The sequence below is a fragment of the Anas platyrhynchos genome, chromosome 5, assembly GCF_047663525.1.
Source record: "Anas platyrhynchos isolate ZD024472 breed Pekin duck chromosome 5, IASCAAS_PekinDuck_T2T, whole genome shotgun sequence".
Taxonomy (NCBI): Eukaryota; Metazoa; Chordata; class Aves; order Anseriformes; family Anatidae; genus Anas; species Anas platyrhynchos.
In genome coordinates, this window is record NC_092591.1 from 48585936 (window position 1) to 48612518 (window position 26583).

Sequence of the window (26583 nt, forward strand, 5' to 3'; positions counted from 1 at the left end):
AAAAGCCATAATCCTGATGATTTATAGTCTCAAACTGAAATGTGTACATGATCCGTTCTCCTCAGAATATTAAAGCTATTTGCCATTCGAACCCAGATCTGAATTTTGCAAAGGGTCTCTCATTAATTGAAGGTCAGATCAATATCACTACTTGTAGGGTGCTTGGAATACATGTCAGGAAACATTTCCATATTAAAATTGAACACGGCATTACGCCAACAATTCATTCTCGCCCCAGGTTAACCTTAAACAGCAAAGAAATATTTCACTTGTTAATCTCATTCTCCTCCATATTAGATTGTCATGTTGTTGACCATGGCTTCTGCAAATTTAATTCATGTCAAAGCCTGCAATTTTCTTTGCTTGCTGTTGCTACATTACACATCTTGTCTTCTTTCTCTCAGGAATGCTGTTTTCTGAAATCCACAGTTAGAGTGATATGTAATTTCAGTGGCTGTCATCCTTAGGGACACTTCCGACATACGCACATTTTGAAGCCATCTGTCCAGATGAAAGATCAGATGGATGAAGAACTCATCCGTACAAAGCTTTGAAAACTGCCCTTAATCATATCTTAAGTAACTTTTCTCAGACTAGGCAGGGGCCTTCCCTCTGGCCACAGACTCATCCCTGTCACCCACAAAGTGATGTCATGCTGTCTAGCTTCATACACGCTGTGATGCTGCACTCTCACCAGGTTTTCTAGCTGTAGGTTCACAACAGAAACCAGGATCTTCAACTAAAACTGAGGCAAGCAAAACAGACAATGACTTACAGTAACCACTAACCAAGGAATCAGGAGCCAAATCTTGCCTCACCTTGACATCCATTACACTCAGACATGTGTCTCTTAGCTGTCAGTGCATGGTAAGTGAACAAGCTGGCTTGGGCAGGAGGACAGCCTTGATGATATCAGTTACCTTCTGTGTTTCTGTCACCAAACAGCAGGAATGGAAACTGAAGCACAAATGCTGTCCACTATAACCATTTAAAAGCAACACACACGTTTTTCACTTCTCTTGTTGGACATGAATGTACAACTGGGATGCCCAGGTAATGATCTGCAGGCAGAATGCATGGCTTTGCTTCTTACATAAAGCGCTCATCAGTATTTTGTCATTAACCTTTTCAGTAAAAGATCACTGGGTCCTTTCCACTGGGTCAATTAATCCCAAGTATGGTGCGCCCAGAGAGTTCAAGAAGCTTTCTACAAGGATGATTTCATCATTACGCATTTGTGTCTCTTCCCTCTTTATTCTGCATATGAGGTAAAGCAAATGTCATTTGTTTTTTGAAAGCAGATGCAGTAACCCACCAACTCACATAACAATAGTCAATCATTATTTTAATCAAACTTTAGCAATTAGTTTCAGAATTTCCCTTGTAATACATTGAAAGCTGGAGCTACACAAGAGCTCACGTATTTTCTCTCTCCAAAATGCTACTGATTTTTAACACAGATTGTCTTGTTTAAAAATATTTCTCCGACTCAGAATTGTCCAAGAATTCAGAGTCATAGATTGTCAGCAAAGCCCTAAGACTGAGTTCATTACTTTCCTAAATACTACTTCACCAAAGATGCAATATCTAATTCTGAACAAACACGGACAAAAAACATGGAGAGGAAAGCTCCCAAAAGAAGCCTTTAAAATACTGCTTGTATTTTCTAGGTGAACTTCAAGAAGATCTGTGACATAACTGATGACAAGAACCCTGACACCATCTCAGATCCCATACACTTTTAAGAAACAGAAAAGTACCACTGATGTAAAAAGTAGAATTGAAAGGCAGTGTTACAAGAGACTAAAATCTTAGAAGTTATTTGTAAGATAGCTTCCACATTTAAAAGTTATATATGAAATACTCAGTGGATTTAATGAATTAAGTCTACAGAATAGCGAGCTACACTAGTTTTTATGTACTGAAGTTGGTAACCTTTTATGAACGAATATTTTTCCCTAAAAGTTATTCTTATGAAAAGAAGGTATTTCCCCTTGGAAAATGTGTGAGGGGAATTATCTGCTTAACACATTGAATAGATTTTCTTTCCTTTAGAAGAAATAACACTTAAATGACGGTGACAAAGTTTCCTGTGTTAAAGGGAATAGGAGAAAAGGGGATCTTTTGAAGCCACACATTATTTAACATGGAAAAGCAGGAAAGCAATTTTGAGAATGTTGATGGAAGCTTATTTTTATTACAAAGTTATTACAAAAGAGAAAAAAAAAAAGTAATAACTGTGAAGTTCAGAAAAACTTTCAAAACTTTAAAGCACACAGGAGACAGCTTCTTGAACAGGCAGGTATTAAACCCTGAAACCAGTAGGGTTCTGAGAACAGGAACTTCATATAAAGACATTCTATATCTCTAGTATCACAGCAGCCTGAAAAATACTCTTATTCGTATTTAAAAGCACCCTTACACTTAAGAATTGTACTCAAACTCAATGTTTCACACACCAAGAACTCTTCTATGCTATTACTTATTAAAGAAATGGAGCAGGAAAAAGAATTAGGCCACTTCAACAAAGTTAGGAAGCACAGGAAGGACAGCCTAGAAGTGCATAATAACTGATATACCTATGCTGCATAGCTGCCCAAGGCCAAAAATCTGATTACAAAACGTGCTGTACAAAGACAAAACCAAAAACTGGCTCCTGCTCAAGAGAACTTTTTTACCTAAGAAAAAGGACAATAGTACAGAAAGTGTGGGTGGCAAAAGGCAGGTCAACCTTTGATGGCAAATTGGCCGAGCTCCTAGTTCTTGTTAGGATTCAGAGGCATCAGGGCCTTATAAAGTTTTATAGAAGTGCTTAGAGGGATTGAAGTTGAAAATGTTTACAGGGAGTTGCTCCACAGAAATAAAAAGCAAAAGCATGCTTAATTTGAAACAGAAGCTAGTCAGAAATATAAATCTACAATTTGATAGGGGAAAAAGAACAAACAGATCAGAGTAAAGCAATGAAGGGCCTTTAATATGAAGACATTAATTTCCTTGTGAAGGAAGAAGGTAGTATAGTCAAGGTCACAGTGTAGGAAAACAATGTTTTAGGGAGCATATTTTGAACAGATATAAGACTGCATTTGTAAAGGTCAAACAAAGGGCTGTGGCATTAACCAAAACATACGTTGGGACCAGAATAAGAATTTTACTTTGCAAAAATGCTGAAAAAAAAATATACCTTCATAAAACAAAAAGATGTAGCATCCACAGCTGAACATGGCTCATTGTTGAAGTTGAAGAAGCCTCTTCACCACAACCATGCAAACATAACTGGGGATTTGGAACCCCCCTGCCCTTACCTTGCTCTTCCCACCAGAAAGCTTTGGGCAGCAGGAACAGGAACACACGATGAAGATGGTTATAGCCTCATAACTAGAAAAACTGGGGAAGAATAGTCATTAGTGTTTGTTTCCAGACACTATTTCCAAGACAGCCACAAACTCTGCCAAATGCAAAACACTTCTTTTGCATCATATCAGCTTCCATATAGTGAGGAAATGGCATGCTCTTGGCCTGTATGGAGCTAGCTGCTGAGCGTCCTCACCTTGAGAGTCTATAACAATGACTTACTTTCTGATCTGAAGACAGAAGTATTTTAATGATTGAAGCTAAATTCTAGTTAGATAATATTGATACACTTACATTGAAACAATATAGTCACATAAATTCATTTATGATGTTTTTTCCCATTCTTTAGAAAAATGTGAACAAATCACAATTGACTCAGTGAAGTAGATCACTCTCAGCCATATGATGTGGTATTAGTAGGCCCTGATTTGTTGTCTTGCATTTCCCGGAAGATAATGCTCTACCTCTGGAGCATCTGATTTGCAGGCTGATATTACTTGCAGGAACAACAGAATTTATTAAAAATACAAGTAGCTGTTACCTAAAAGTTTTGTTGTAGAAGATCTTTCTTCTTTCTCCATCAAGCTCATCTGTTCTTAAAGACAGCATTTAAAACGCTTGGACTACCTTTGCCCGTGAGGTCTATTTAATATGATATTGTAAAGCCATGACTTGTCACAAACCTCAGGATACATAAGTTCAGGTAGGGAGGAGGATATGTCTGAGTCCCAACTCCGTGAGTTGAGACAAATTTGGTTTGCTTGTTTTTAAAGAAGATATTTATTGCCTATATGGCTGTAGGAAAGTCTGAACATTAAAGACTAAAACCACTGTCTTAGAAAACCAAATTTCAAAGCCAATTTCAGGAACCAGGTAAGTTCTGAATGTTTGGTACTGGTGACTATGTTGATATAACAGCAACTAAGATCCACAGAAACGCTCTCAAATTTAGGATATTTATCATCAGCCAAGCTAGTTTTTCACACGAGATCACAGTGAGGCATGCATAGGTACGACTGAGCGTTAACAGCACTCCTGGGGGTTTAAAGGTAATCTTAAAGTGAAATGCTAGACACAAAGTAGTTGGCAACAGCAGGTGAGCATTTGGAGCAAACTGTGAACTATCTTCTTGGCTAAGGTATTCCCAGCTCTCTGTAGGGCCACTTCAGTATTCTGTACAACTGTGTATAGAAAAGCAGGATTTGCATGGTGGCTAAGGCAATTTCCTCTCAGAGAAGCAGAGGTTTGCCAAATCACACAAACAACTTAATAATTTTACTTATTTTTATCTGTATTTGCTCTTAGCACATAATTAATTCTATTTTCAAAATGCATTTTAATTTTGAATAATATTCCACATGCAGATTGTTAGGGTGGTATTCAAAGCATAATCAGGCTCTTCCACGCTGAGAAAGAAGTCAGCTGCAGGATGAGAATTCATACTGGAACCATTGAGAGCTCACGTCTCAGCCCCAGCTGCGCCAGGAGCTACAGATGCCAACCAAGGACTGAAGAGAATTTTGTTTTGGAGAGTAAGAGAAGGAGACCTGTGGAAGGCAGGGGAGAAGAAAAGCCCAAAGAACCCTTCCAGTTGTATGCAAAGGCCATGTTTACCTCCTTTGCTACTTAGTTTCTGAAAAATGTATTTATATATATATATATATATATATATATATATATATATATCCACACACGTTACATGTATAGAGCTACTACCTGGGCAGCCTATAAATTGGGAAGAGTTCCAAATATCTGACATGCAAAGAACCTGCCCTTGTAACAAAAATTACAAATTCAAAGGTAATTTTGGTTTTATACAAATGATGGTCACAGGACTACGTGGACTTTCAACACTACATGGAAAGGACAGGGAAGGTATAACAGCAGATGAGGAGAAGGAGATCCAATGATTAGGAGAGCTGGGCTTCTCTTTTCCTTGCCTTTGTCCTTCTCCTAGAGATGTACTCTGGGACATGAGGTGATGTCATTGTTGCTCTATGCAAAGCCCCCTTCTGTTTGGAATGGCTTATTCTAAGCTACAGCAACATATTTTGGGAGAACATAACAGTTCACTTACCTGGGTAAGAATTGACTTGACATTGCCTTATTTCAGTTGTTAACCTTCTCTTATGCAGTAGTTGAATAAAAATAAAAAATTGAAAAGTATCAGAGAGTTTTGATTAATTTCTACTTTTGAGTTGATTTCACCTTCAGATTCTAGATTAGACTAACATTAAAGTCAGGTTACAACTACAGTAAAGAAACGCATAAGATTGATTTTGCTGTATTATTAGAAAAATGAAATAATTCAGTTGGGTTTAAACTGATAACGTGTCTATAAGACCAAAATCGGCCTACACTACTTAGAAATCCCTTTTTCATTTTGTTGATGTTTCATTTCATCAGACACTTTTTAAAAACTTTTCAATAATCTTTTTTTTTTTTTTTTTTTTGCTATGATGCCTGTACTGCGTTGCATCCTTTGTTTTCACACATCAAGAAATGTAGAAGAAAGTAATGCAATTTCATGTCATGGGTTTATTTGTTTTTTGTTTGTTTTTAACATGTTTTTGTGGTAAAAACACAATAATCCAGGTATTTCACTACACAGGTATTTCACTGGGGCTCTTGGAACATGTTCTGTAGAAAAGAGGTGATGAAACTGCCTAACCTAGTAGATTATCCTAAAATCCTAAATAAGATCCTTCATTTTTAATATTGAAATCAGGACAAGTAGTTTATTAGCAAACTGAATGGAGTTTTGCTTTGATGTTACAGGGGACTGCAAAAGTAACTGAATTCCAAAGATCTGCGTACATAAATTTATGCCGTTGAACATCACACCTACAAAAGGTCAAGATGAAAATGTAAGTTATATTGGTCAGAGAGGTGATTATAGGCCAGTCAACAGTGCTAATCCCATATGTAGTTGGTTTATTATCAACTTAAATAGCAATCATATGAGCTTAGACCAAGATAATAAACATAGAAGTAGTACTCATTTCAGAGGCTGACATTTGCAATGGCTTACAGTTGCTTGAGAGCACATGGATACTGGCAATTTGAACTGCCTGCTGTTCAAAAGAAAGAAAAAGCCAACCTCTTACCCTGCACCATACAGCGAACCTTTGAAGAATCTTTCCCTTCCAAGTCTTCCAGCTTTTACCATTAACAGTTCATTTAGATGAAGAAATGAGATTACCTGCAGCTGGAATTGACATTAATTAGATGCATTTTCAAAAGGCAGTGGATGTTTCACCTGTGTTACAAAGCTGACGTTGCATTTCACTCATCTGTGAAGAACCCCAGTAAGTGACACTCAAGTCAGGCAGTGCCTTTGCAGAGTAGTACTGATGAACCCTTCCCTACGTGGGAAACGTGCATGTATCAGTTGCGCATTGGCAATGCACAACTGAAACAAAGGCAAAATGTCATCCAGCGTTTTGATGAAGAAAGAAGAATTACAAGTTTACAGTGCAATTCTGGAATGAAGGCAACCGTCATTTTGCATTCCTCCCCTTCCCACGCAGGAGTCTGTCCTGCAGAAACCTCCACGCCAGAACACAACACAATAAGAACAGGTTGTGCACCAGCCTAATATTCCCTCTGATGCTGAGCAGGCAGCTAACTGTCCGTGTCAGAGCACTCGCCGAAGAGCAGATGGATACTGCTCACCAGAAAATTCGAGACGAGTTGTTCATTTACTGCCCTTAGCCACGGCACTTGGGCACTGTCCATTATGCTGTCTCCAAGGATAACAGAAACTATTTACAGCACACTAGGATTCCTCAATGCTTTTGGAATGCTGTGACTTTTTTTAAAAAAGCATTGTATCAAAAGGAAAGTAAATTTATTTCTGTGAAAGCTGAACATTTTCAGAAAAAAAATACACTTTTTCTAACAGTTTAACTCAGGCAAACACACTACAAGTCTGTAAATCCAGTTCTTATCTTTTCCCCATATTTAGAAAGAGAAGGAAATTGTCTTTACTGGCCATGTACCACAGCTTTAGGAGGCACAGATATAAAATACAGTGAAGTCAGAGAAAGACAAAGGGAAGGAGGGAGGGAGGATAAGCACACATTGTCCAGCTGATGGAACAGTTGTCTGGGAGTCAGGAATTCTGGATTTGGTTCTACTCCCAGCCCCCAGCACATTACAGTGTTTAATGCAAGTCACAACATCCTGAAGCCTTGCTATTATTCATTTAGTAAAAGACGAACAAACAAAACAAAACAAAAAACATGTACTGGTATTTCACAGTGCAAGTGCATCAAACTTGATTTACAAGCTTGATTTAAATCATGAAACACACATCAAACCTTACATCATTATCAATTCAAATTCTAAGGCATCCAGAATCACAAAGAACTTACTTGCCTGATATCTGAAGTAGGAAAATGTGACCTTTATAGCTGGCTTGAATACAGAACATTATGAAACTTTGTCATCCGAGAAGATACACATTTTTATGGAAACTGTGAAACAATTCTGTTTTCATTTAAAAATTGTTTATCTAGAAAACTCAGAGGGAACGAAACAATTTTCATAATAAAATTAAATTAGAACTTAGTAATTATTATTTTATCTTTAATAGATAAACTCATCACTATGAAAATAATGTAAGCCACATCAGTCTTACATGGGTAATTACACTTTTATTGATCCATTAAACCCAGAAAATTTTAATAACATATTTAAAAGGTTATTTACTCAGTAATCATTACCTTAGCATAGCACAGCAAAAGTAAAAAGAAATATCATTTCACTGCTTAGGAAGAGATGAAGAAAAGAACATGCAAAGTAAATTAATCTGTTACATGTGAATGCAAAAGTCACTGTAGCTTGTTGAAACTCATTACTGTTGGGGAGTGGTGGTCACAGGGAGACAAAAGACTCCTGCCAAACAATTTCAGCATGCAAAGGAAAGACATCCATGTAAGCCCCACTGAAAGAAAATGTGCACACTAGCACCCACATAAATACACTCTATCTTCAGTAAAGTAACCCCCCCCCCCCCTTAGAAAAGTCCTATCTACTACTTAGCTACATAAATTAAGCCATATGTGGCACTTAAACCTTGCATTATGTCTGAGTTTGAAAGAATTACTTTCTATGTGGGTACTTTAGGCTCACCACCAATTAGCAGAGATTAACATACAGATGTAACGTGCTGCCTCCTGAATGGATGGCAGTTCAGTACATAAAAATTGGGAAGGGGATGTCTACAAAACCATGACTATAATTGTTATTTATCTTGGAAAACACCCATCACTGAAACATTAGCCTCGTTTTAGCAAAAAAAAAATTAAAAGTAATATACTAATTTGTATGACACCCCTATAATGTGCCTTATTACAGGTAGAAGAAAGCCAAACCATGTAATTCCCTCAGAGTGAATGAGAGCAGATAATGTGAGAAACAGCACTACTTATCACTGACAGTACATGATAGAAGTATTCAAAAGCACTTGCGATGGACAATAGAGGGGCCAGCTTCCTCATATTCATCTTTACTGATCCACATTTGCTGAAAAGTGGACAACGATGCCAATATTGAGCCCCCAATCCAGACAGAGTATTTACGTTCTGGTGGTGCGATCATCTAGAAAAGAAGTGCAATCTGTTGTAAACAAACTGACAGGTGGGTAACACAGTAACATCTCTTTGGATGAAATAACTAGGTAAAAGTCTTATCATCATACCACTGCAACTGCCTTGAAATAAAGCACCAAAGAGGTAGAAAGCTTGCCATGTTCTCTGCCTTCCACCTCAAGTCAATAGAGATGCTGTTACGATGAGCCAATAAATAATTTCAGCCCATAAAACATGAGATGTCCTACAAAACATCTTCCAAAATTTACAAGCTTAAGAAAGAATTTAAAACTTTAAAAGATTAACCTAATTTGATTGCTAGTAAACATTGCAGAGTATGATCTAAGGATTTTATTTTTAAAATACATTAAGCATGCCACTGCTTCTGCGTGTTCCCGTTTCCATCCCTGCCACTTGGAGTCATGCCCATTCAGCATGCAGCCTGTTGCAAGATAAAAACTGGCTTTAAATTTCACACAGATTTCACTTTGGGCACTAACATAGCATAAAGCCATAATACTGCTTAAAGTCTCAGGTGGCTATTTCAGCAGCATCCACAGAGAAGTCCTCCCTCCAAGTCAGTCAGAACAGACCTGACTTGGTCCTGTGCTCAGACCTGGCAGGTCCAAAGTGCCACCAGCTGTGGAGCTGTTAACACCAGTTAACTGTTTAACACAAGTACATGTGCAGCTTGGTAAAGGATGACATATACAATGTTGGAAACCCAATCATGTTAACAACTTTCAATATCCTCTCTATTTTGCCCATTTTGAAATAAATTCATCAATGAAAATGCACTACGAATCTAGCTATAATTAAAAATTTTGAGGCCATTGCACAGAGAGGTGACAATAAAGGACCACTGAACTCTAATTTTCTCAGTTTGCCATATCCTCTGCTTATTAACGAAGCAAAGCAATTGTGCAGTTGACAAACAGCAGTATATACAGAGACAGCTTATAATATACAAGAGCACTGTACACTATACATTGTCTTGAGTCAAAGCTAGGAGGGTCCTTTCAAATAGCTAACAAGCTGTATACTTTGGACACTGCTTAGATTTTGAATTTATTAGTGAAGAACCTCTAAGTGAAATTTCTTCCACTCTTTTCACTGTTAGCCAAGCATTGAAGTCAATAATATTCCCAGTAGCTTCTCAAGTTGTTTATTTCCCCATTGGTATTTATACCTCCTTTTTCTCTAGGCTCATCCCTACCTCTCAAAGCCCTCTTTCAGCCTTTCTTTGGCTGGTAGAAGGAAAGGAGGTTTAAGGCCACCTGTCCAAGACACAGTTCTCTTAATGGGACTCCTGATGCAGGAACTGGATATTCTCTTAAGGACATTTCAGATTTATTTTTGGAACAGAAGAAGGGTAGGAGCAAGTGTTAAAAATTACCTTAATCTTCATGGTACTTGGAGCCAAAGCTGTGATCTCTTTCTGCATACGATCACCAATACCAGGATACATTGTGGTTCCTCCAGAGAGTACATTGTTGGCATACAGATCCTTACGGATGTCAATATCACATTTCATAATACTGTTGTATGTAGTTTCATGGATACCTGCCGACTCCATCCCTGGGTGGAAAGAAGTTTTCACCATGTTATTTCTCTTTGCCCCCTTCTTTTATATAGTTGTTAACATGAAAAGAAGGCTCACTAGTCCAAGATCATATCTCTCACCTGTCTCCCTTAGGAAAACTCCACAAAAAAAAAAAAAGCTATGTGGTGCTTAGGAGAGGAAGGAGAAAGACAGTGCACACTCCTCACGTTCTTTGTCATCTCAGCATAGGGCCAGACTAATAAACTAGCAAAATAGGCACATGAGGAAGAAAGATCCCTACTACAATTTCAAATTAAAAAAAAAATAATTCCTGAAGTGAAATAATTAATAATAATAATATAGAAGTATTTCAGAAAAAGAGAGTTATTACTGCAGTAATTTTCCATATTGATAACCTTTTACGATGCTGTTAGTAAGAAATAGAAGCCCACTTGGCATTTCACTGGACGACTTTGATTTTGAGGTGTCAGTTAAACTAGAATGCCACTACAGTAAAGTTAAATTATGGTAGCATTTTTTTTCTGAGGAAGAGAAACAGGCCTGATAAAGTTCTGCAAGTAGAGCCCGATCTTTAATTACTGTACTTTTCTAACTAATAAACACATTTTGACAGAGATTGGTGATCTGGGAAATCATAAGTGCCATAGCTACATTTCCAATACTAACCTTGTTTAGCACCAACCTTGATCCCTGGGAATTTTAACACTACAGATTTTAAACTACTGGAAAATTATATTTCATTTGATTTTTAGTAAGATTAAATTACAGAATTTTTAATAAGATTAAATTACAGATTAATATAATGAAACAATAAACAGAAGCAGAATCTAGATTAAATAAAACACATGAGCAGCACTGTGCAGTTATACATCAGTCAAGATAAAAAGCAGTGATCTTCTCACAGTTCTCTAAACAGTCTCTATTGCATTTATAAAAGGTTGAAACTGTCTTAAAATTCTATTATATCCAAACTGACAAGTACCTTTTTGAAGCAGCTTCTAAAGAATTGATTAAGTAAATAGAAGCTGCATTTTTTTACAGGCATTTGAGAATAAATACCTAAGTTCCAACAACTGCAGGCTTCCTATACTTTCTAAGAAATACTTCTTTTCACAGACTGTTAAAACCCTAGAAAGAAAAGCCATGTCTCACCTATGAAGGATGGCTGGAAGAGAGTTTCTGGGCATCGAAATCGTTCATTTCCAATGGTGATGACTTGCCCATCAGGCAGTTCATAGCTCTTTTCAAGAGAGGAGGAGGAAGCAGCAGTTGCCATTTCATTTTCAAAATCCAGAGCCACATAACAAAGTTTCTCCTTTACATCTCTCACAATCTCCCGTTCCGCTGCAGACAGCCAACAAGTTTTTAAGCAACATACAGTATGACAGCTAGGAAACAGGTATTCTTGGGCACATTTCTCTGGGTTCATGTTGATCATACAGTCCATTGAATTCTGATCTCCCTGCTATCTCAGCTATGTTACTTTCCATTACCATTACCAAAATTCTCTCATCCACAGATAAAAGACATGTAATACTAGAGAATACCATAAAGTCTAAAGTTAAAATTTTTATGTCTCAAAATGTTGATCAAATCTTTAGAGGTTCATCCATTACCAGCTAATAACTTTGTTCTTTTGTCTGTGGAACAGGTAATATCAAATCCAGCAACCAGTTAATTTGTCAGTGAAATAGCATGTGCTGAAAGGCAAAGCCAGGAGTATCCCATTAGCTATCCATTAGTTAACTTTGAGATAAGGATTTTGATGCATCTTGCCAGGTACAGGATTCCAGCGTAATAAGACAACTACCACAGCGAATGCATGCAAAGTGCACACAAAACACAGCTTATTACCAGTGGTGACAAAAGAGTAGCCTCTCTCTGTAAGGATCTTCATGAGATAGTCAGTCAGGTCTCTGCCTGCAAGATCCAGTCTCATAATGGCATGAGGCAAGGCATAGCCCTCATAGATAGGCACATTGTGTGTGACACCATCCCCAGAATCCAAAACTATCCCTGAAAAGAGAAAGAAAAAGAAAAGGTGGTTATTTTTCACTGAAACCGTCTCTACATCCTCCATATTCTAAGTTGAAACATGCAACAACAAGATGTTCACATGATGATTGTTCTGTTATTCTTATAAATCAAATGCTGTTCATGTGAGATGAAGTTGTCAGCACAAACTAAGTAACTGTCTGGGAAAAGACATGTAACATTCAGCAGTTTGACTGTATTGTTCTTACTGAACAGATGCTACCAGTAACAATCATATACAGAGCCTTCCATTTCAGAAGACCCCTAGCACTTCACAGACATTAAATAATGTGTAAACTGTACACAAAAATCTGTCTGCCATTAAAATAAATCACTCCATGAGGAAAAAATAAAACAACTGTTTATCTGTGCACAGACATCACTTACATTCTTGAATAGAAAAAGAAGTATATATTTTCCGCTTAAAATAAGTACAGCATTTCTGATATCAAAGACACACATAAACAGTTGAGTTTTAAACCTAAAGCAAGTATTTATGACATGTCATAATTCATGTAGGCTGGTGATCTTTTTATACGGAATTATACTATGGCATCAGGCTACAAAGACAGATGGTATTCTAATTCTTTTTTTCAAAGTATATCAACACTGAAGGGTTGCTAAGAAGTAATTTATCATCTTAATGCCTGATCAGATTCTAAATGGCAATAAGAATAGATCTCCATGCTAATTCTAATGATCGCTTAACAATGGATATCAAGTTAGGTTATTGAAATTCAACACTTAAATGAAATATTTTCATTTAACTACTGAACAGTATTTTTCTTCTACTGGGAATGGAGCTTAACAATAGAGAGGCTTGAAGTGAATAAGAAGGATCTGTAGATTTGGAACAATCCAGTTAAGATACAGCCTCTTCTCTATGCTGTGTAATTAACGGCAGTATCAAGCTGTATCATCTTTCATCTGCTCATGTAGTTGAATTGACTTGATCTTTTGAAGCAGAAAGACTTAAGATCCATACCCGTACATTCAGTTTCCATACAGCTATCAACCTTTCTTAATACACATCTGATGTCTGTGATACACAATCAAGACGTCTGTGTACGTGCACACACGTACACAAGGGAAGGACAGGTGGACAATACGACGCCCAGAGAGACTCACCAGTAGTTCGTCCAGATGCATACAGAGACAGCACTGCCTGAATTGCTACGTACATGGCTGGCACATTGAACGTCTCAAACATAATCTGTAATTAAAGATTTGCAAACCTTTAGGATCTGCACTAAGAGTATCTGAAAAGACAATCTTTTTTTTCTTAAATAAATACTGCCAGTTACTACTCCCAAGTCGCCTCCTGACCCATGGCTCTTCTGTGAACAGCACACTACATTTTCTTTACGGTTTCATAAAAATCACTGAAGTCAGTGGATACATTTCCATTAACCTCAAACTAGGTCATTTTTTTACTAGTAATATTCACTGAAAGTGATGTTTTTTCACCTTGATGGAAGGAATGCAACAACACAGCAGTCTGACATATATTTATATATATGTTTATATATATATTTATATATATACACGTGTGTGTGTATACATATATATATATGTAAGATTTGTAGGAGACACCACTGGAAGAAACTACAAGGAATAATCTCTATTCCCAAATCAAGGAAGAGTCAACCATTCCTGACATAGCTTTTGTTCTGTCTCAGAAATTCCACTGCTGGGGCATTCAGATTCCTCTGGCAAACAAATCTAGTGACACACTGTCCCTAATATTGTAAGGCCTTTCTTGGTGTCTAGCTAAAACCTCACTTGGTCTGGTTTAAACCCATGACATCTCACTCTGCCCCCTGCAATCACAACAGTTTGTTTTCTCCTTATGGTAACCTTAACCATGGTCTCTCATCTTGTCCCCCATCTCTACTCTAGAAAGCTTCAGTGCTTTCCACATTCCATGTCAGATACACTGACATTTTATCTGACCAGAAGGAATGTTATTCGTTCCCAGCTGGCCTTCCACTGGAACTCTGCTAAGGAAAGCCATTAAGGGAGGACAGGGAGTGGCTTTATTCTTTCTAAAACCAATGCCGTGTAGCCTAGGCAGTGTCACCCCGTTGCCAGAAGCACTGCTATGACCACATCTCACCATCCTGTCTGTCAAAAGTGCGGAGCCACTGGAATCAGGGGATTACATTTAGACTTTGCATTTCATAAACTAATACCTTTGCCAGTAAATGTATTTTAATGAAAAGTATGCTGTCAATTAAAGAATGCATTAATTACAATATTTCATAGTTAATTACTGTAATGAATTTAATGCAATAAGCAATAAACAGTAAGCCTTTAAACAATCTTGAAAACAGGATTTATCATCACAGCATAATGACAAAGAAACAGTCCTAGACATGTCTACTGTAAAAACCACACTTCCTGGTTGCTATAAACCAGGTTTTTCTTATGTCTTGTTGTTATTTATTATCTCCCAGTTGTATTATCTCCCAGTAACGTGTGCTGTCATGCTCACTACTTAATTAGTTTATTTACACTGTTACTAAATTAATGCATAATCTTCCTATTCAATATACACCAGAAATGTGCACAAAAGGAAGCTCAAGGCCATACTTGATTTTCCCAGATGACTTTACACCTATATCTGTATTTAAATAACATTTATCTCTGGTTACACTACTGGTTAAATCTACAACATGGACTTTAGGTCAGAAAGCTGCTCTAAAATACACAGGCTTCAGAGGTCTACATTTGGTTCTGAGATGAGTTTGCTAAATCAGACTGGGCATGTCTGACTACAGAAATGTTTAGCAAAGCATCCTTTCAGATTGAATGCTTCTACATAATCCATTTTCCCAAGCCAGAACAAAGACTACTTTTTGAACACTTTTTCCCCGGTCCCTGAAGATGTGCTTGTTAGGAGATCCACAATTATGTGCACATGGCCTTTAAAACATCTTCAAAAAAAAAAAAAAAAAACAATTCTGATATTGTGATAATGAGCACTATGAGGTAAAAGTGTTGAGAAAGTGACATTCTTCAGAGTAGAAAAGCAATAGTTTCTACAGCTTAAGCTAAGGTGTTGGGCTATTACAAACTCAGTCTCTGTAGCCAGAGGTAGACATATAATAGGTGTCACTGATCCAAAGTGTAGGTGACGAGCGTGCAGCACTCACAAACCGCTGCACTGAAAGTCACTTAATGGAAGAGGAGCTGCTTTGGTCTCCTGTCCACACCTTCCCCACATACCGAGCCACACACACACAGCCTTGTAAACAAAGAAAATCACTTACAGCTACTAAGAGGCTAGTTGTACATAGAATGCTGCTACATGCAAGAACAAATCATTTTAGGGACATTCAGAGAACTAATATGTAGCAGAAACTTTTGCTCTCATCATGGTTCAAACAGCATGCTCAAATACTAACCCTAAGGTCTGTATCTCCCAAATTAAGAAAGCTGAACATCCAGGACTACGTATACCATGGCTGCTTCTATGCAGAAATGATCCACAGTGCAGCATTCCCACTTGACATCGGACCATTACCTGAGTCATTTTTTCACGGTTTGCCTTCGGGTTCAAGGGGGCCTCAGTGAGCAGCACAGGGTGTTCTTCTGGTGCAACGCGGAGCTCATTATAGAAAGAATGATGCCAAATCTGAAATGAAAACTGCTCAGAAAAATGGTCTGGAAAGTATTCCTTCTGTGCAAATAACAGAACTACATTAAAAGTTTTTCAGACACAGTCCAAGTGAATTTTCTACAGACGTATTAAAACAGAGAAAAAGCATGCAAAATTGAATGTGCTAAATTCCATTCTATTTTATTTCAGAACCAAAACCACTGGGATTTTACCATATGTAACAGCAGAGCATACACAAGGGAGTCCTGCCAGGTAGGATTCCCCACGCAGATGATGGATCATCCCCAGTAAAGAGAAGCACTGCTGAATTGCCAGCCCCAGTGCTCTGGCACTGGAGCACAGCCAAGCACTGAACTGCCAGATCTGGAGAGACTTCTCCACTTCAAGCTGCTTGGAGGCAGATATCCAGTTGCAAGTCATTGCCAATATGGTCTTTATAAATCTAATTATTTCCACAAAAATCAAAAGCCTTTTTTTCCACAGATATTCCATCCAGTAAACCCTGAATCAAACTTTCATTTATTATAGAGTAACCACATTTCTTATTTTCTGTAAAGCACCATAGTATTTTTCATGTTGGAAGGCATTACCTGATCAAACAATAATGGCTTTGATTGTTCTTCTGATACATCAAGGCCCTTATTGTCTGAAGACTGGGGCTATGAGAAACTCAAGGGATTTTTTTTTCCTGATGCCAGCTCAAAGAGAGATCATTCAGTAACATGATGAAATATTTTCATCTTCACATTTAATTCTTTCCTGTACTTATTTTTTCCTCTTTTTAATCATATTCCAGTTTTGTTTGACCCAAGAAACTTATTTCTAAGCACAATACATCAGGTTTATAGGTAAGTTTACTTGATTAATATCCTAGAAACAAGTATTATCAGGCTCCAAAATGAATTTAAATAGAAAAAAAGATCTTATCTAAATTGGAAACATCTACAAAGTCAGCAGCTGTCCAGAGCTGGAATTACTCATTAAGAAAATTATGAGCCCTGAGAAAAAATTCCATTCCTTCTCAGTTCCCTTAAAAAACTACCACAAAACAAAACAAAAAGATGTTTCCACAACTGAGGCTTGGGGTGGGGATGTAGGCCATCCTCCACTTGCAGGTTCAGAAAACAAAGACGGGGAAGTTGAAAAAAACAAAGTAATCATGTAAAAGTTTAAAAAAAGGACAATGTGTGTCAGATATAAGGAGAATAAAAAGCCTGCAATTCCAGACAGGAGAGACTTAACTGAGGACAGAGAAGGAAACCTCAATCCATACATAATTAAGAAAGTACTGAAGATTTCAACAGTGAAGAAACCTGTATGAATAAACTAGGACCCTGCTGAAATCTCTGGCATGTTGCAAGTTTTTCCTTAAAACCAGGCAGGATTAGGCACTGTACAAATCAATAGATTTGATCTAATGATAGTCATAACTGTAATGGATAATGACATTCCACGAGAAACAAGAATAGCCTAGTGTTGATTTTAATAGGTCAAAAGAATTAAATTTAAGCAGCAGGCACAATAGCAAAGAGAAATTACTGAGGAAGGATTATTCTAACACTTAAACATTTATGTAGTCATCAGAGCCAGAAATCGCTCCATTCTAATGCTTCTCCTCCCATACATTGTCAGCTCAGTAGCTGTGAACAAATTAACAGTGATGTACAATGCCCTGTATTATTATCCCGTGGAAAACGGAGCACTCCCAATTTGAATATTGTGAACTGAAGCACATGAGAAGAAGAATGCTCCATTTCATTGCCTACACGTTCTGCCCTTGATTCACACGAGTGTCTGTGCATCCTGCAGCATCCTTGCTCTCTCTTCCTCTCACATACATGCACACACGCTCGTGCTTACTCACTCGCTCAGTGACCCCCCTCTTTTTGTCATGTGTGGATGGCTAGGCGCTGCACTGTTATGCCTCTGTCCCATTTTTTTTTGGCATGTCCCCCAGTAATTTTCTTGTTTATTCTACAGCATGATGTTTTTCAGTACTTTTATTGCCAAGTATGCAAAAGAAATTCAAAATTTGGATCAAAACCCTGCAACTGCTTTAAAAAACATGGGGATAAAATATATCCATAGCATCAAAACTTTGGGAATTACATTTAAGAACTTCTCTCAGCCAGAAAAGCATGCACACGTGTTTTACTGAGCTTCAGTGGAAACTGAGATTTCAATGGGATCATACAGCTGACTGAATCAAGAGGGACCATAAGAAAAAATATATATACGCAATAAATACATTATATAAAATGTTATATATATTTTACATATATATATTTCTTTATTTGCAACAACCACAAAAGTTAGCAACACCGTTCTCATCTCTCACTGCCTTTATCTCATGCTTCCTTCTTTTTCTGTTTGTTGCTCTTTTATTTGAAAACTGCCTTCGCTTTCTGTCCCACTCCTAGTCTGAGAACAATTCCATTTGGGGGCATCTTTCCCAGCTACTGCATTTTGCAAGCTGTATGTCTGAAGAAAGTTTGAGCTAGGAATTCACTTTCACAATTAATTCCTTCACCCACTTATATGATAAAGAAAAAGAGGAAGAAAAAAAAAATGTTCAAACCACAAGAACCCATACAGTATCCTGTCATTATTCAAATTCCAGCACTGTCTGAAGCCTCTACCACAGAACACCCCTGGAGGCCATTCCCCTAAGAAGGGGGAGGTCTGGGCAATAGGCTACACTGCAGCACACTACAGTAAATAAAGCACATGCCGCATTTTTACCTCCTTTAATACCCTTTCCTGACTACATTTTATACAGCCTACTCCAGTATCCAGCATTACCCAGAAAGGGAACAAATACCAGTATATGTAACACACCGGTGAAATTTTAGATGCAGAGACCAAACATCGAGAGAAGAACATACAAGAGTGACCTCCACTTTATTTATTTATTTTTTTAAGGTAAATAAACTTTCCTACTTGATGTAGGAAGCAGGAAGCAAATATTAGGAAGAACAATGTAATGGGAATTACATTCTCATTCCTATATATCCTACTCTGCAGAAACAAGCAAGGTGCCCTCCCTCCCAAGAAGGAGTGCAATAATGAAATGCAAATACTATGCTTCCATCTAGAGGAGTAGGTGGGCAATTTATCTCCAAATATGAACTCAGAAACTCCCATTGCTTCTGTATCAACTTCAGTCTGTTCATCTGGAACACTGCACTTAGCAATTTGGGTTTATGACCACAACACAATGGCTGAATTATCTGATGTTAGGTATACAGCTATACCTCATCTCAGCAAATGCAAGCACAGGGTACTACAGGCCCTGTGTCTTCCTTTCAGTGGTGTTTTCCACAGGAAGACATGACTAGGAGCATTGTCTTGTGTTGTTTTCATCTCTTCTCAGAGCACTCCACCTGGAGATGGCACAGGACTGAGTTGCGATCCTGCCCCTACAGCAGATGTACAGCATTTCCACAAACAGACAGACGCTTACTGCACAGACCAGGACACCTGGGACATGAGAGAGACTTTGCACAGTAAGAGTGCCCTCTCCAGTGCTTGTCATGAGCACACCTCATTGCCCACGCCAGGTCTGAGGCATCCTTAGATAGGCATTTCACAAAAAGCCATTATGCAGGCTGAATGCCAAAAAAGCTGTGCCTGACAGGGAATACAGCAGCCTTATCACCACACAGATGTTAAAATCTAACTGGAATCGGCTACAGGAAAACATGCTTCATGAACAAAAGCCCTCTACTCAGATAATTAGTATAGGGACAGGAAGCCCAAATCTGTCCTCTCCTCTTTAACTGGCAGCGAAAACATCCTACACAGCACAACACGTGGGCATCACCCATGATCTTGTTCATGTAGGAAAGAACTGAGAAGGAAAAATCATCCCCCTGCCTCAGTTTTGATCCCAACTGAAGGAATATATCTTTAATGTTTCTCTGATTCACATCTGATGAATGGCAACCTGTATGGTTGTTACTTAAGCTACTTCCTATCATCATCACATCAAGTTCTGCCTCAGTATGGACTTCAGGACTGAAAATAGTAATTATAAATCAAAAAATACTTTTATAACCTACTGCCAAACCTAATAAATGTTGACTTTTTAAAACAGTAACAATTCTAGAAGTGCCAAGACCTGATTAACAACTGGACTCCTGGACCAACATATTGCACTAGACTGAGATTATAAATTCTTCATGGACTTTTCCTCTCATTTGCAAGAAGGATTATGGCATTTATTTATTATTATTTTTGTCTTAACATGATAACATGATTCTTCATTGAAATTATATTAAAAATTAACACCCACCTTTTCCATGTCATCCCAGTTAGTGATGATTCCATGCTCAATGGGATATTTCAGTGTCAGGATCCCTCTTTTACTTTGTGCTTCATCCCCTACATAGCTGTCCTTTTGACCCATTCCAACCATAACACCCTGTAAAGTATGTTGTTCTAATATTAGTGCAGTTTATCATGCACAGTACAGAGATTATAATTTTTAAGTTAAAACTCCATGTGAAATACTTTACTTGCTACTGCTACCGATGCTCTAGCATGTACCTCCACAAAGCCAAAAATGGGCAGGAAACTAATTCACTAAAAATGCGAATTTATCGGTAACCATCTACTCCATATTAACCCCTTTGACAAACCCACCAGAAAGCACAAGGCAGCTTCAGAAATGAAGTCCGATATCTCACACTGGGCACAATTAGTACCTGTGCAGGAGCCCACTCTAGACAGGTATCAGTAAATTCACAGTTTCTCTAGAAGAGGTGGATCCTTTGCAGTTTCACAAAGAAATACATGAAAGGAATTATAGGTGAAAAAGGAATAATTTTTTTTTTATTTTTTTTTTTGGCTCCCCAGATTGGCTTTACATATTTGCTTGCACTTTGTGTCTAGGCAATTCCACTGCTGCCTTTAAGGTGAGACTCTTCCTTGCTGGAGGACTGGTTTAGAACACAGGTAAAATGAAAAACACTTGGTTTTGAAAATTTTTGAAGATTAATGTTCTTTTGTAAAATGTTTAACAAAGGCATTTTCTGAAAGAAAACTTATTAAACAATAGTTTTAGCAAGTTCACCATGTTTGCATTAGGAATTCTACCATACTTGCCCCAAATAACATAATATGCTATGTACAATGTTATTCAGCAACTAGCACAAAAATATTTAATTTTCTCCTGGATATGTTTTAATTCCAAAGATTTAATAATGCAGTCACTGAACTGCTTCACTGTGCAAAATTACCTGCCAGCTCTAATCACTAATAAAAGTCAGTGAGCAATTCTAGAAGTTAAAGAATGGACATGTTTTCAACAACTGACATTTAAACTTTAATAACTCATAGAGTTGATCAAAATGCCTTCCTTAAAATGCTAAATATTTTACACCCGTCAAATCAAGCTTATTTAACTCAGCAAAAGAACACAGAGAACTTCAAGGGAAGGGTTTTTACACCTCAGAAATTTAACATCTGACTCAGTTAAGAATAAAATGAATGAAAACCTGCAGCTTCTTTTTCTAAAGGAACTGTTAGAAAACTAATTAAACAACAAGACCTTTTTCAAGTTCATGAAAAGCTACATTTATCCATACTAGTCCTGTTTGAGTTGATTAAGTGATGTGCTAGAGATGTTTTTGGAAGGTTAATGGGCCCTGCTATTGTTTAATAGAACAATAAAAGGAACTTCCTCCTATTATTCATTTGGTTCCTCATGTTAGCAGCATTCTGCTTTTTTTCTTTGTATTGATACAGCAAGTATTAATTAATCCAGCAAGACTTGTGTTCCTTTTTTCCCCCAAAAGACACCTCCAGGTCATTAAAACACTTATGTGCTCCTATAGTCAACGTTTTATAGTTGAAGACTACCTTTTCCAATGGATTGAAAAATTCACCTAACAGTATTAAAGGCATGCAGCTCAATCCACCGGTTCTTAAGCTAAATTCCCACAGATGTGGATGGGAGGTTTGTCTGAATATTACTGATCTTTTGTCACTGCCACAGGTCTCAAAAACAAGAGCAGACAGAGCTTCCATTTTGGTACCAACAGACCTGATGTCGAGGACGTCCAACAATGGATGGAAATACAGCTCTTGGGGCATCATCTCCTGCAAACCCAGCTTTGCAAAGCCCAGAACCATTGTCACAGACAAGGGCAGTGGTTTCATCATCATCACACATGGTGCCTCACAGCTGTGGCTGCAAAACAGTAATTTGAGAGAGGAGAGGGGAGGGAGTAGATGGAATGGAATAGGACAGAAGCAACTCTCCACCTTTTAGGCAGCAAATTGCTGAAAAAAAAAGAAGAAGAAAAAAAAAAGGAAAAAGACTGAACCTAAATAGCAAAGTCTATACAGCCTCAATATTAGAAAGCATGTTAAGTATCCACACAAGTTTCTACTTGAATAGATTTATTGAACCAAATGAATGAAGACGTTCAGTCTTGATTTCCAGAAGAGAAATCTCCTCCAATATAGCCTCAGAGTCCTGTTCTGTTCTTTGACTTGGTGATCATGGGGTAAGTTCAGCGAAAGGATGCACATTCAGCTCTTACATGGATTTCAGCAGGTATAACTCCCTGTCTTCTGGGGACGAATTACCTTCTAGAAATTCTATTTGTTAAAAACAAATTAATCGCATGTGCCTACCAGTTACAATGTCAGTACTCAAACAGTAAACTAGCTCCTGAACATTCATTCCTTCATATGCTACATTTATTCCCTAGTGGCATTTTTAAATTTGCCTTTTTCTTAGAGGGCCATCATCAATCTGAAACAAGCAACTAAAAATAACCCCTACAAGAAGTTTCATGAAAGTGTTTGCCGTGTTTTTAAATGACAGCTACTCTGTAATGTTAAGTGCTCACTAAAGGATCCATTCCATATTTGTAAATGGTAAATACCTTATCAAAGTGGCTATTCTGGGAAACAGAACAAGACGTGGCTGGCACAACTGACCCAAACCAATGAAACTTTAGGGTTGGCCAACATATCAGGTGAAGTCCTGAACTCATTGAAATCCATGGCAAAAATCCCACTGAGGGAGGGCCAGAATTTCACCAAGACTTCTGTTTCAGATTCCTTGTTTATTTTTAGGGCTGTAGGATTGCCTCTTTAGGCAGTCAAGAAGAGGGAAGTACCTTATTTTTCCTTCTCCAGCTACTTCGCTCAGTCAGGAAGAGGTATGTTAGGAATGAGAAAGGAATGAACAGAAAAACAGAACTTACCCAGCAAAGTCCTCTCCCTACCAATGCAAACAAGTATGTGACTTCTGATGGCATTTCAGTTCCACCTAAGCAAGTGCCGTGCACAGGGGCAGGCCATTAGCAGTGGCAGAGCAGCCAGTAAAATTCAGGTTTTTCCCTCAGACCAAGTCATTCTGCCCTACCTGTGGGATTTAAAATAGTCTCATTCTCTTCAGAGGATCCCTGCAATAATACTGAAGTCCCTGGACATTCAAAACCCAGCTTTTGTCACAACAGACAATGACTGCGCAGTGACAGTAGGCTGCGCCCCTTTTGTATCAAAAGAAGCTTGAGCTGCAGGAAGTTCCTGCTGTTCAATCCTTTCCCATAGGTTTTATGGAGTAAGGTTATGACATCTAATTGATCAAAACATCGTTAGATGAAATAGAAGCATAATTCAAAAAATATGACATTATTTTAAAATAGCAATAATCGCTTTAATTGTTGTTAATCTGCCTATGAGTAGCAGATTCCTTCTAAAAAAAAAAAAAAAAAAAAAGTATTTTTATCACATAAATTTGCTAACAGATTTGATTTAGGAACATCAGTTCCAGTAGCTGGTATTTCTGACCATTCATTCCTGTTGCCATGAACCTACTTTCTTCCAAAACCCTAAGGAAAAGGCTTTTAGAATGCAATAAAGTAACCATTTACCAGCTTCATACAGCTTTACAGAACTGTATCCAGACTCTGATTCCATCAGCGTGAGTCTGAAGTGAAGGAAATTTGGTTCTTAAATGCAGGAATTGCATCAGATGAGACACTACAATTTCAAAGTAGAGATACTGAAAGTAGAGAAATTCTCCGTGGCTCTGAGAGTTCAGCACTGTTCCATGGTTTTAAAGACTGGATATGACAAAGATATTTAGTCCTCCATGGTGAGAAATAATAATCACATTCATTCATGAAAACAGCATTTTATATGTAACTGTGCATGTAGAACTAATGTCAGTACAGCCATACTCAAGGAAAAAAATTCAGGGGTAAACCCCAATTCATCCTTACAAGCTACACTTTGGGGTGCTAACAGTAATGCACTTTACATCCTTTATTCAGTATTGATTCAATTCCAGAGAAGTCACTGAAACTTAATAAAATCAACAGCTGAATCTGTTCATTTCCTGCTTAAAAAAATACCAACAACATTGCTTTGCTTATTATTACTTGGTCATAAGGTAAATGACAAAGAGCACTACTGAAATATAAAACCTTTCATTGTCATTATTGCTTTGCAGCTGCTCAATTTATAGGTTTAATAATCACTTCCACAAAGCAGTCATTTGGAAATCTTTTCACTAGATGAAGTTCCAAAACACAAAGACTTGCCTAAATTTCCTTGATTTTTAATTTCAATTTCTTCTAATTCCTAGTCCGAAATTGAATAAAATTAACAGAAAGCTTCCCCTTGGTTTCTACTGGTTTCTGCATAATATCCAGAGAGAACTATTAAAACTTTTAAATTGCTTAGCTCATTCTGCATTTTGTATGCATATTTAGTGCTCACCAAATAAAACTCCTTATTGTCTATGCTGAAGACAGATACCTTAATTATCTATTCAATCAAAACCTCAAGCCTCCGTGCCTCACATACGCCTGCCCCACAACACTTGCCCATCCCTCCTTGCTCCCCAACAAGTTCGGACAAGTGTAGGTAGAACTGAAATTAATACAGAATTAATTAATTCTCAAGACAGCTCACATTTTATGTGTGTAGTCTTCCAGTACAAAATACTCCGAGAAAACTAAATGTGACAGAACACATTCACCTTGTGCTTCAACACGGTTTCTATCGTTACTGCTCATAGGCAGTTGTTCAGTTTGCACTTAGTGTTTTTTGTAGCCTTCAGATAGACTAAGAAGGTTCTGCTGTACACCACTAATCGTTCCAGTGACGAGAGACATCTACATTTCCCTGCAATCATACAGTAAAATCTGAATTACCTTACATTAGGACACCCTCTGGAATTCCTTCAATGGCTGAAGTAAGCTGTATCCAAGTCCACAGTTTGGAAAGATGAAAGTGTACATATCCCCAAAAGATGTCAGACAAGTAAAGAGAAGCATTAAAATCATGAACTGTAATACCAAAAACTCTCAGGGCAGTACTTACCCAGGAAATGGTGATGATTTGTAAAAGCGCCTTTGTAAATGAAGTGATCTCACCTTCCATTACATTTATATCAGCTTCAGGAATGGTGTTCACAGAATATCTACATGTGTCAAGCCATTTTTGGAAACTTTTTTTTTTCAGTTTGTGCTTATCACAGGAACAGCATAAAGGTCTGGATAAATTAGGGCAGAATTTCCACTATCTCTGGATCCTTTCCCACATGTTAACTTGCAGTGCCTCATGACATAGGGGTTTTTTGTCATTGATTTTTATTTATTTTTATTATTATTATTATTATCATTATTATTATTATTATTATTATTTTCTATCTCCCTTGAAGACAAAAATAAGATGAGCAAGACTGGAAAGATTTGTGGTCCACTGTTGTCACTGGAAAGGATTCTACTTCACTATTAACACAAATAGCTAAGAATAGTTCATTATCATCCTGTTAGCAGCCATCTTCAAGCTGGAAAAGGAAAAGTCTTACCACGTACAGTACTCATATTTCAACTGTACTTGCTGTTTGTTTGTGTGGTGTAAAGCCTGAAAATAGCTGACTTATCTCAGTACTTGGGTGACACTATGGCTGAAAACAGGGACTGAATCAGCAATAAGTCATTCAAAAGAGATGACCAGTAACTATTCCACAAAATATATATATATATCTATTACATAGGAATATATTTGACATATATAGGAATACAGACCACTAACAGGCTAAGAAATATTAAAAGATCATCAAGAGAAGTTTCCAGGCTTTACCTAGAATGGTAATTATGGCCAGCAATATTTCCCATTCCATGTGATGAAAACAAATGATGCAGAATATTAGACACAATATGGCAAATGTTAACTCTGCAAACATCTAGTGCCAACCAATCCTTTCTCACTTGTAACGTGACTGCACAGGAGACCTCATATACAAGAATCTTTGCACCATAAGAAGATATTTCACCTCATTAACATCTACGTCAATCTTGTATCAGCCCATCAGTGAAACTGATGGAATCCTTCCATTTTCATACTCACTAAATTTTTCTTTTCCCACAAGATTTCAGTCTAGCAAA

General features: G+C 37.6%; 1 protein-coding gene across 2 annotated transcripts; it reads right to left on the bottom strand.

Annotated features, from left to right (window-relative positions):
- Positions 1-7989: 7989 nt before the first annotated feature.
- Positions 7990-25662, bottom strand: LOC101803316 (actin, alpha skeletal muscle B). 2 transcript variants are annotated; one of them, XM_038180465.2, is made up of 10 exons: positions 25514-25536; positions 25345-25390; positions 22212-22358; positions 20460-20588; positions 16070-16180; positions 13672-13756; positions 12364-12525; positions 11662-11853; positions 10342-10523; positions 7990-8955 (listed from the first exon to the last, which is right to left on the bottom strand). In XM_038180465.2, the coding sequence occupies exons 3-10, from the start codon at positions 22338-22340 to the stop codon at positions 8812-8814; spliced, it is 1134 nt and encodes a 377-aa protein (XP_038036393.1). In that variant the 5' UTR covers positions 22341-22358; positions 25345-25390; positions 25514-25536; the 3' UTR covers positions 7990-8811. The 2 variants fall into 2 exon arrangements, with proteins under 2 accessions (XP_038036393.1, XP_012958134.2); XM_013102680.5 differs by lacking the exon at positions 25345-25390 and having other exon boundaries at positions 25514-25662.
- Positions 25663-26583: the final 921 nt, after the last annotated feature.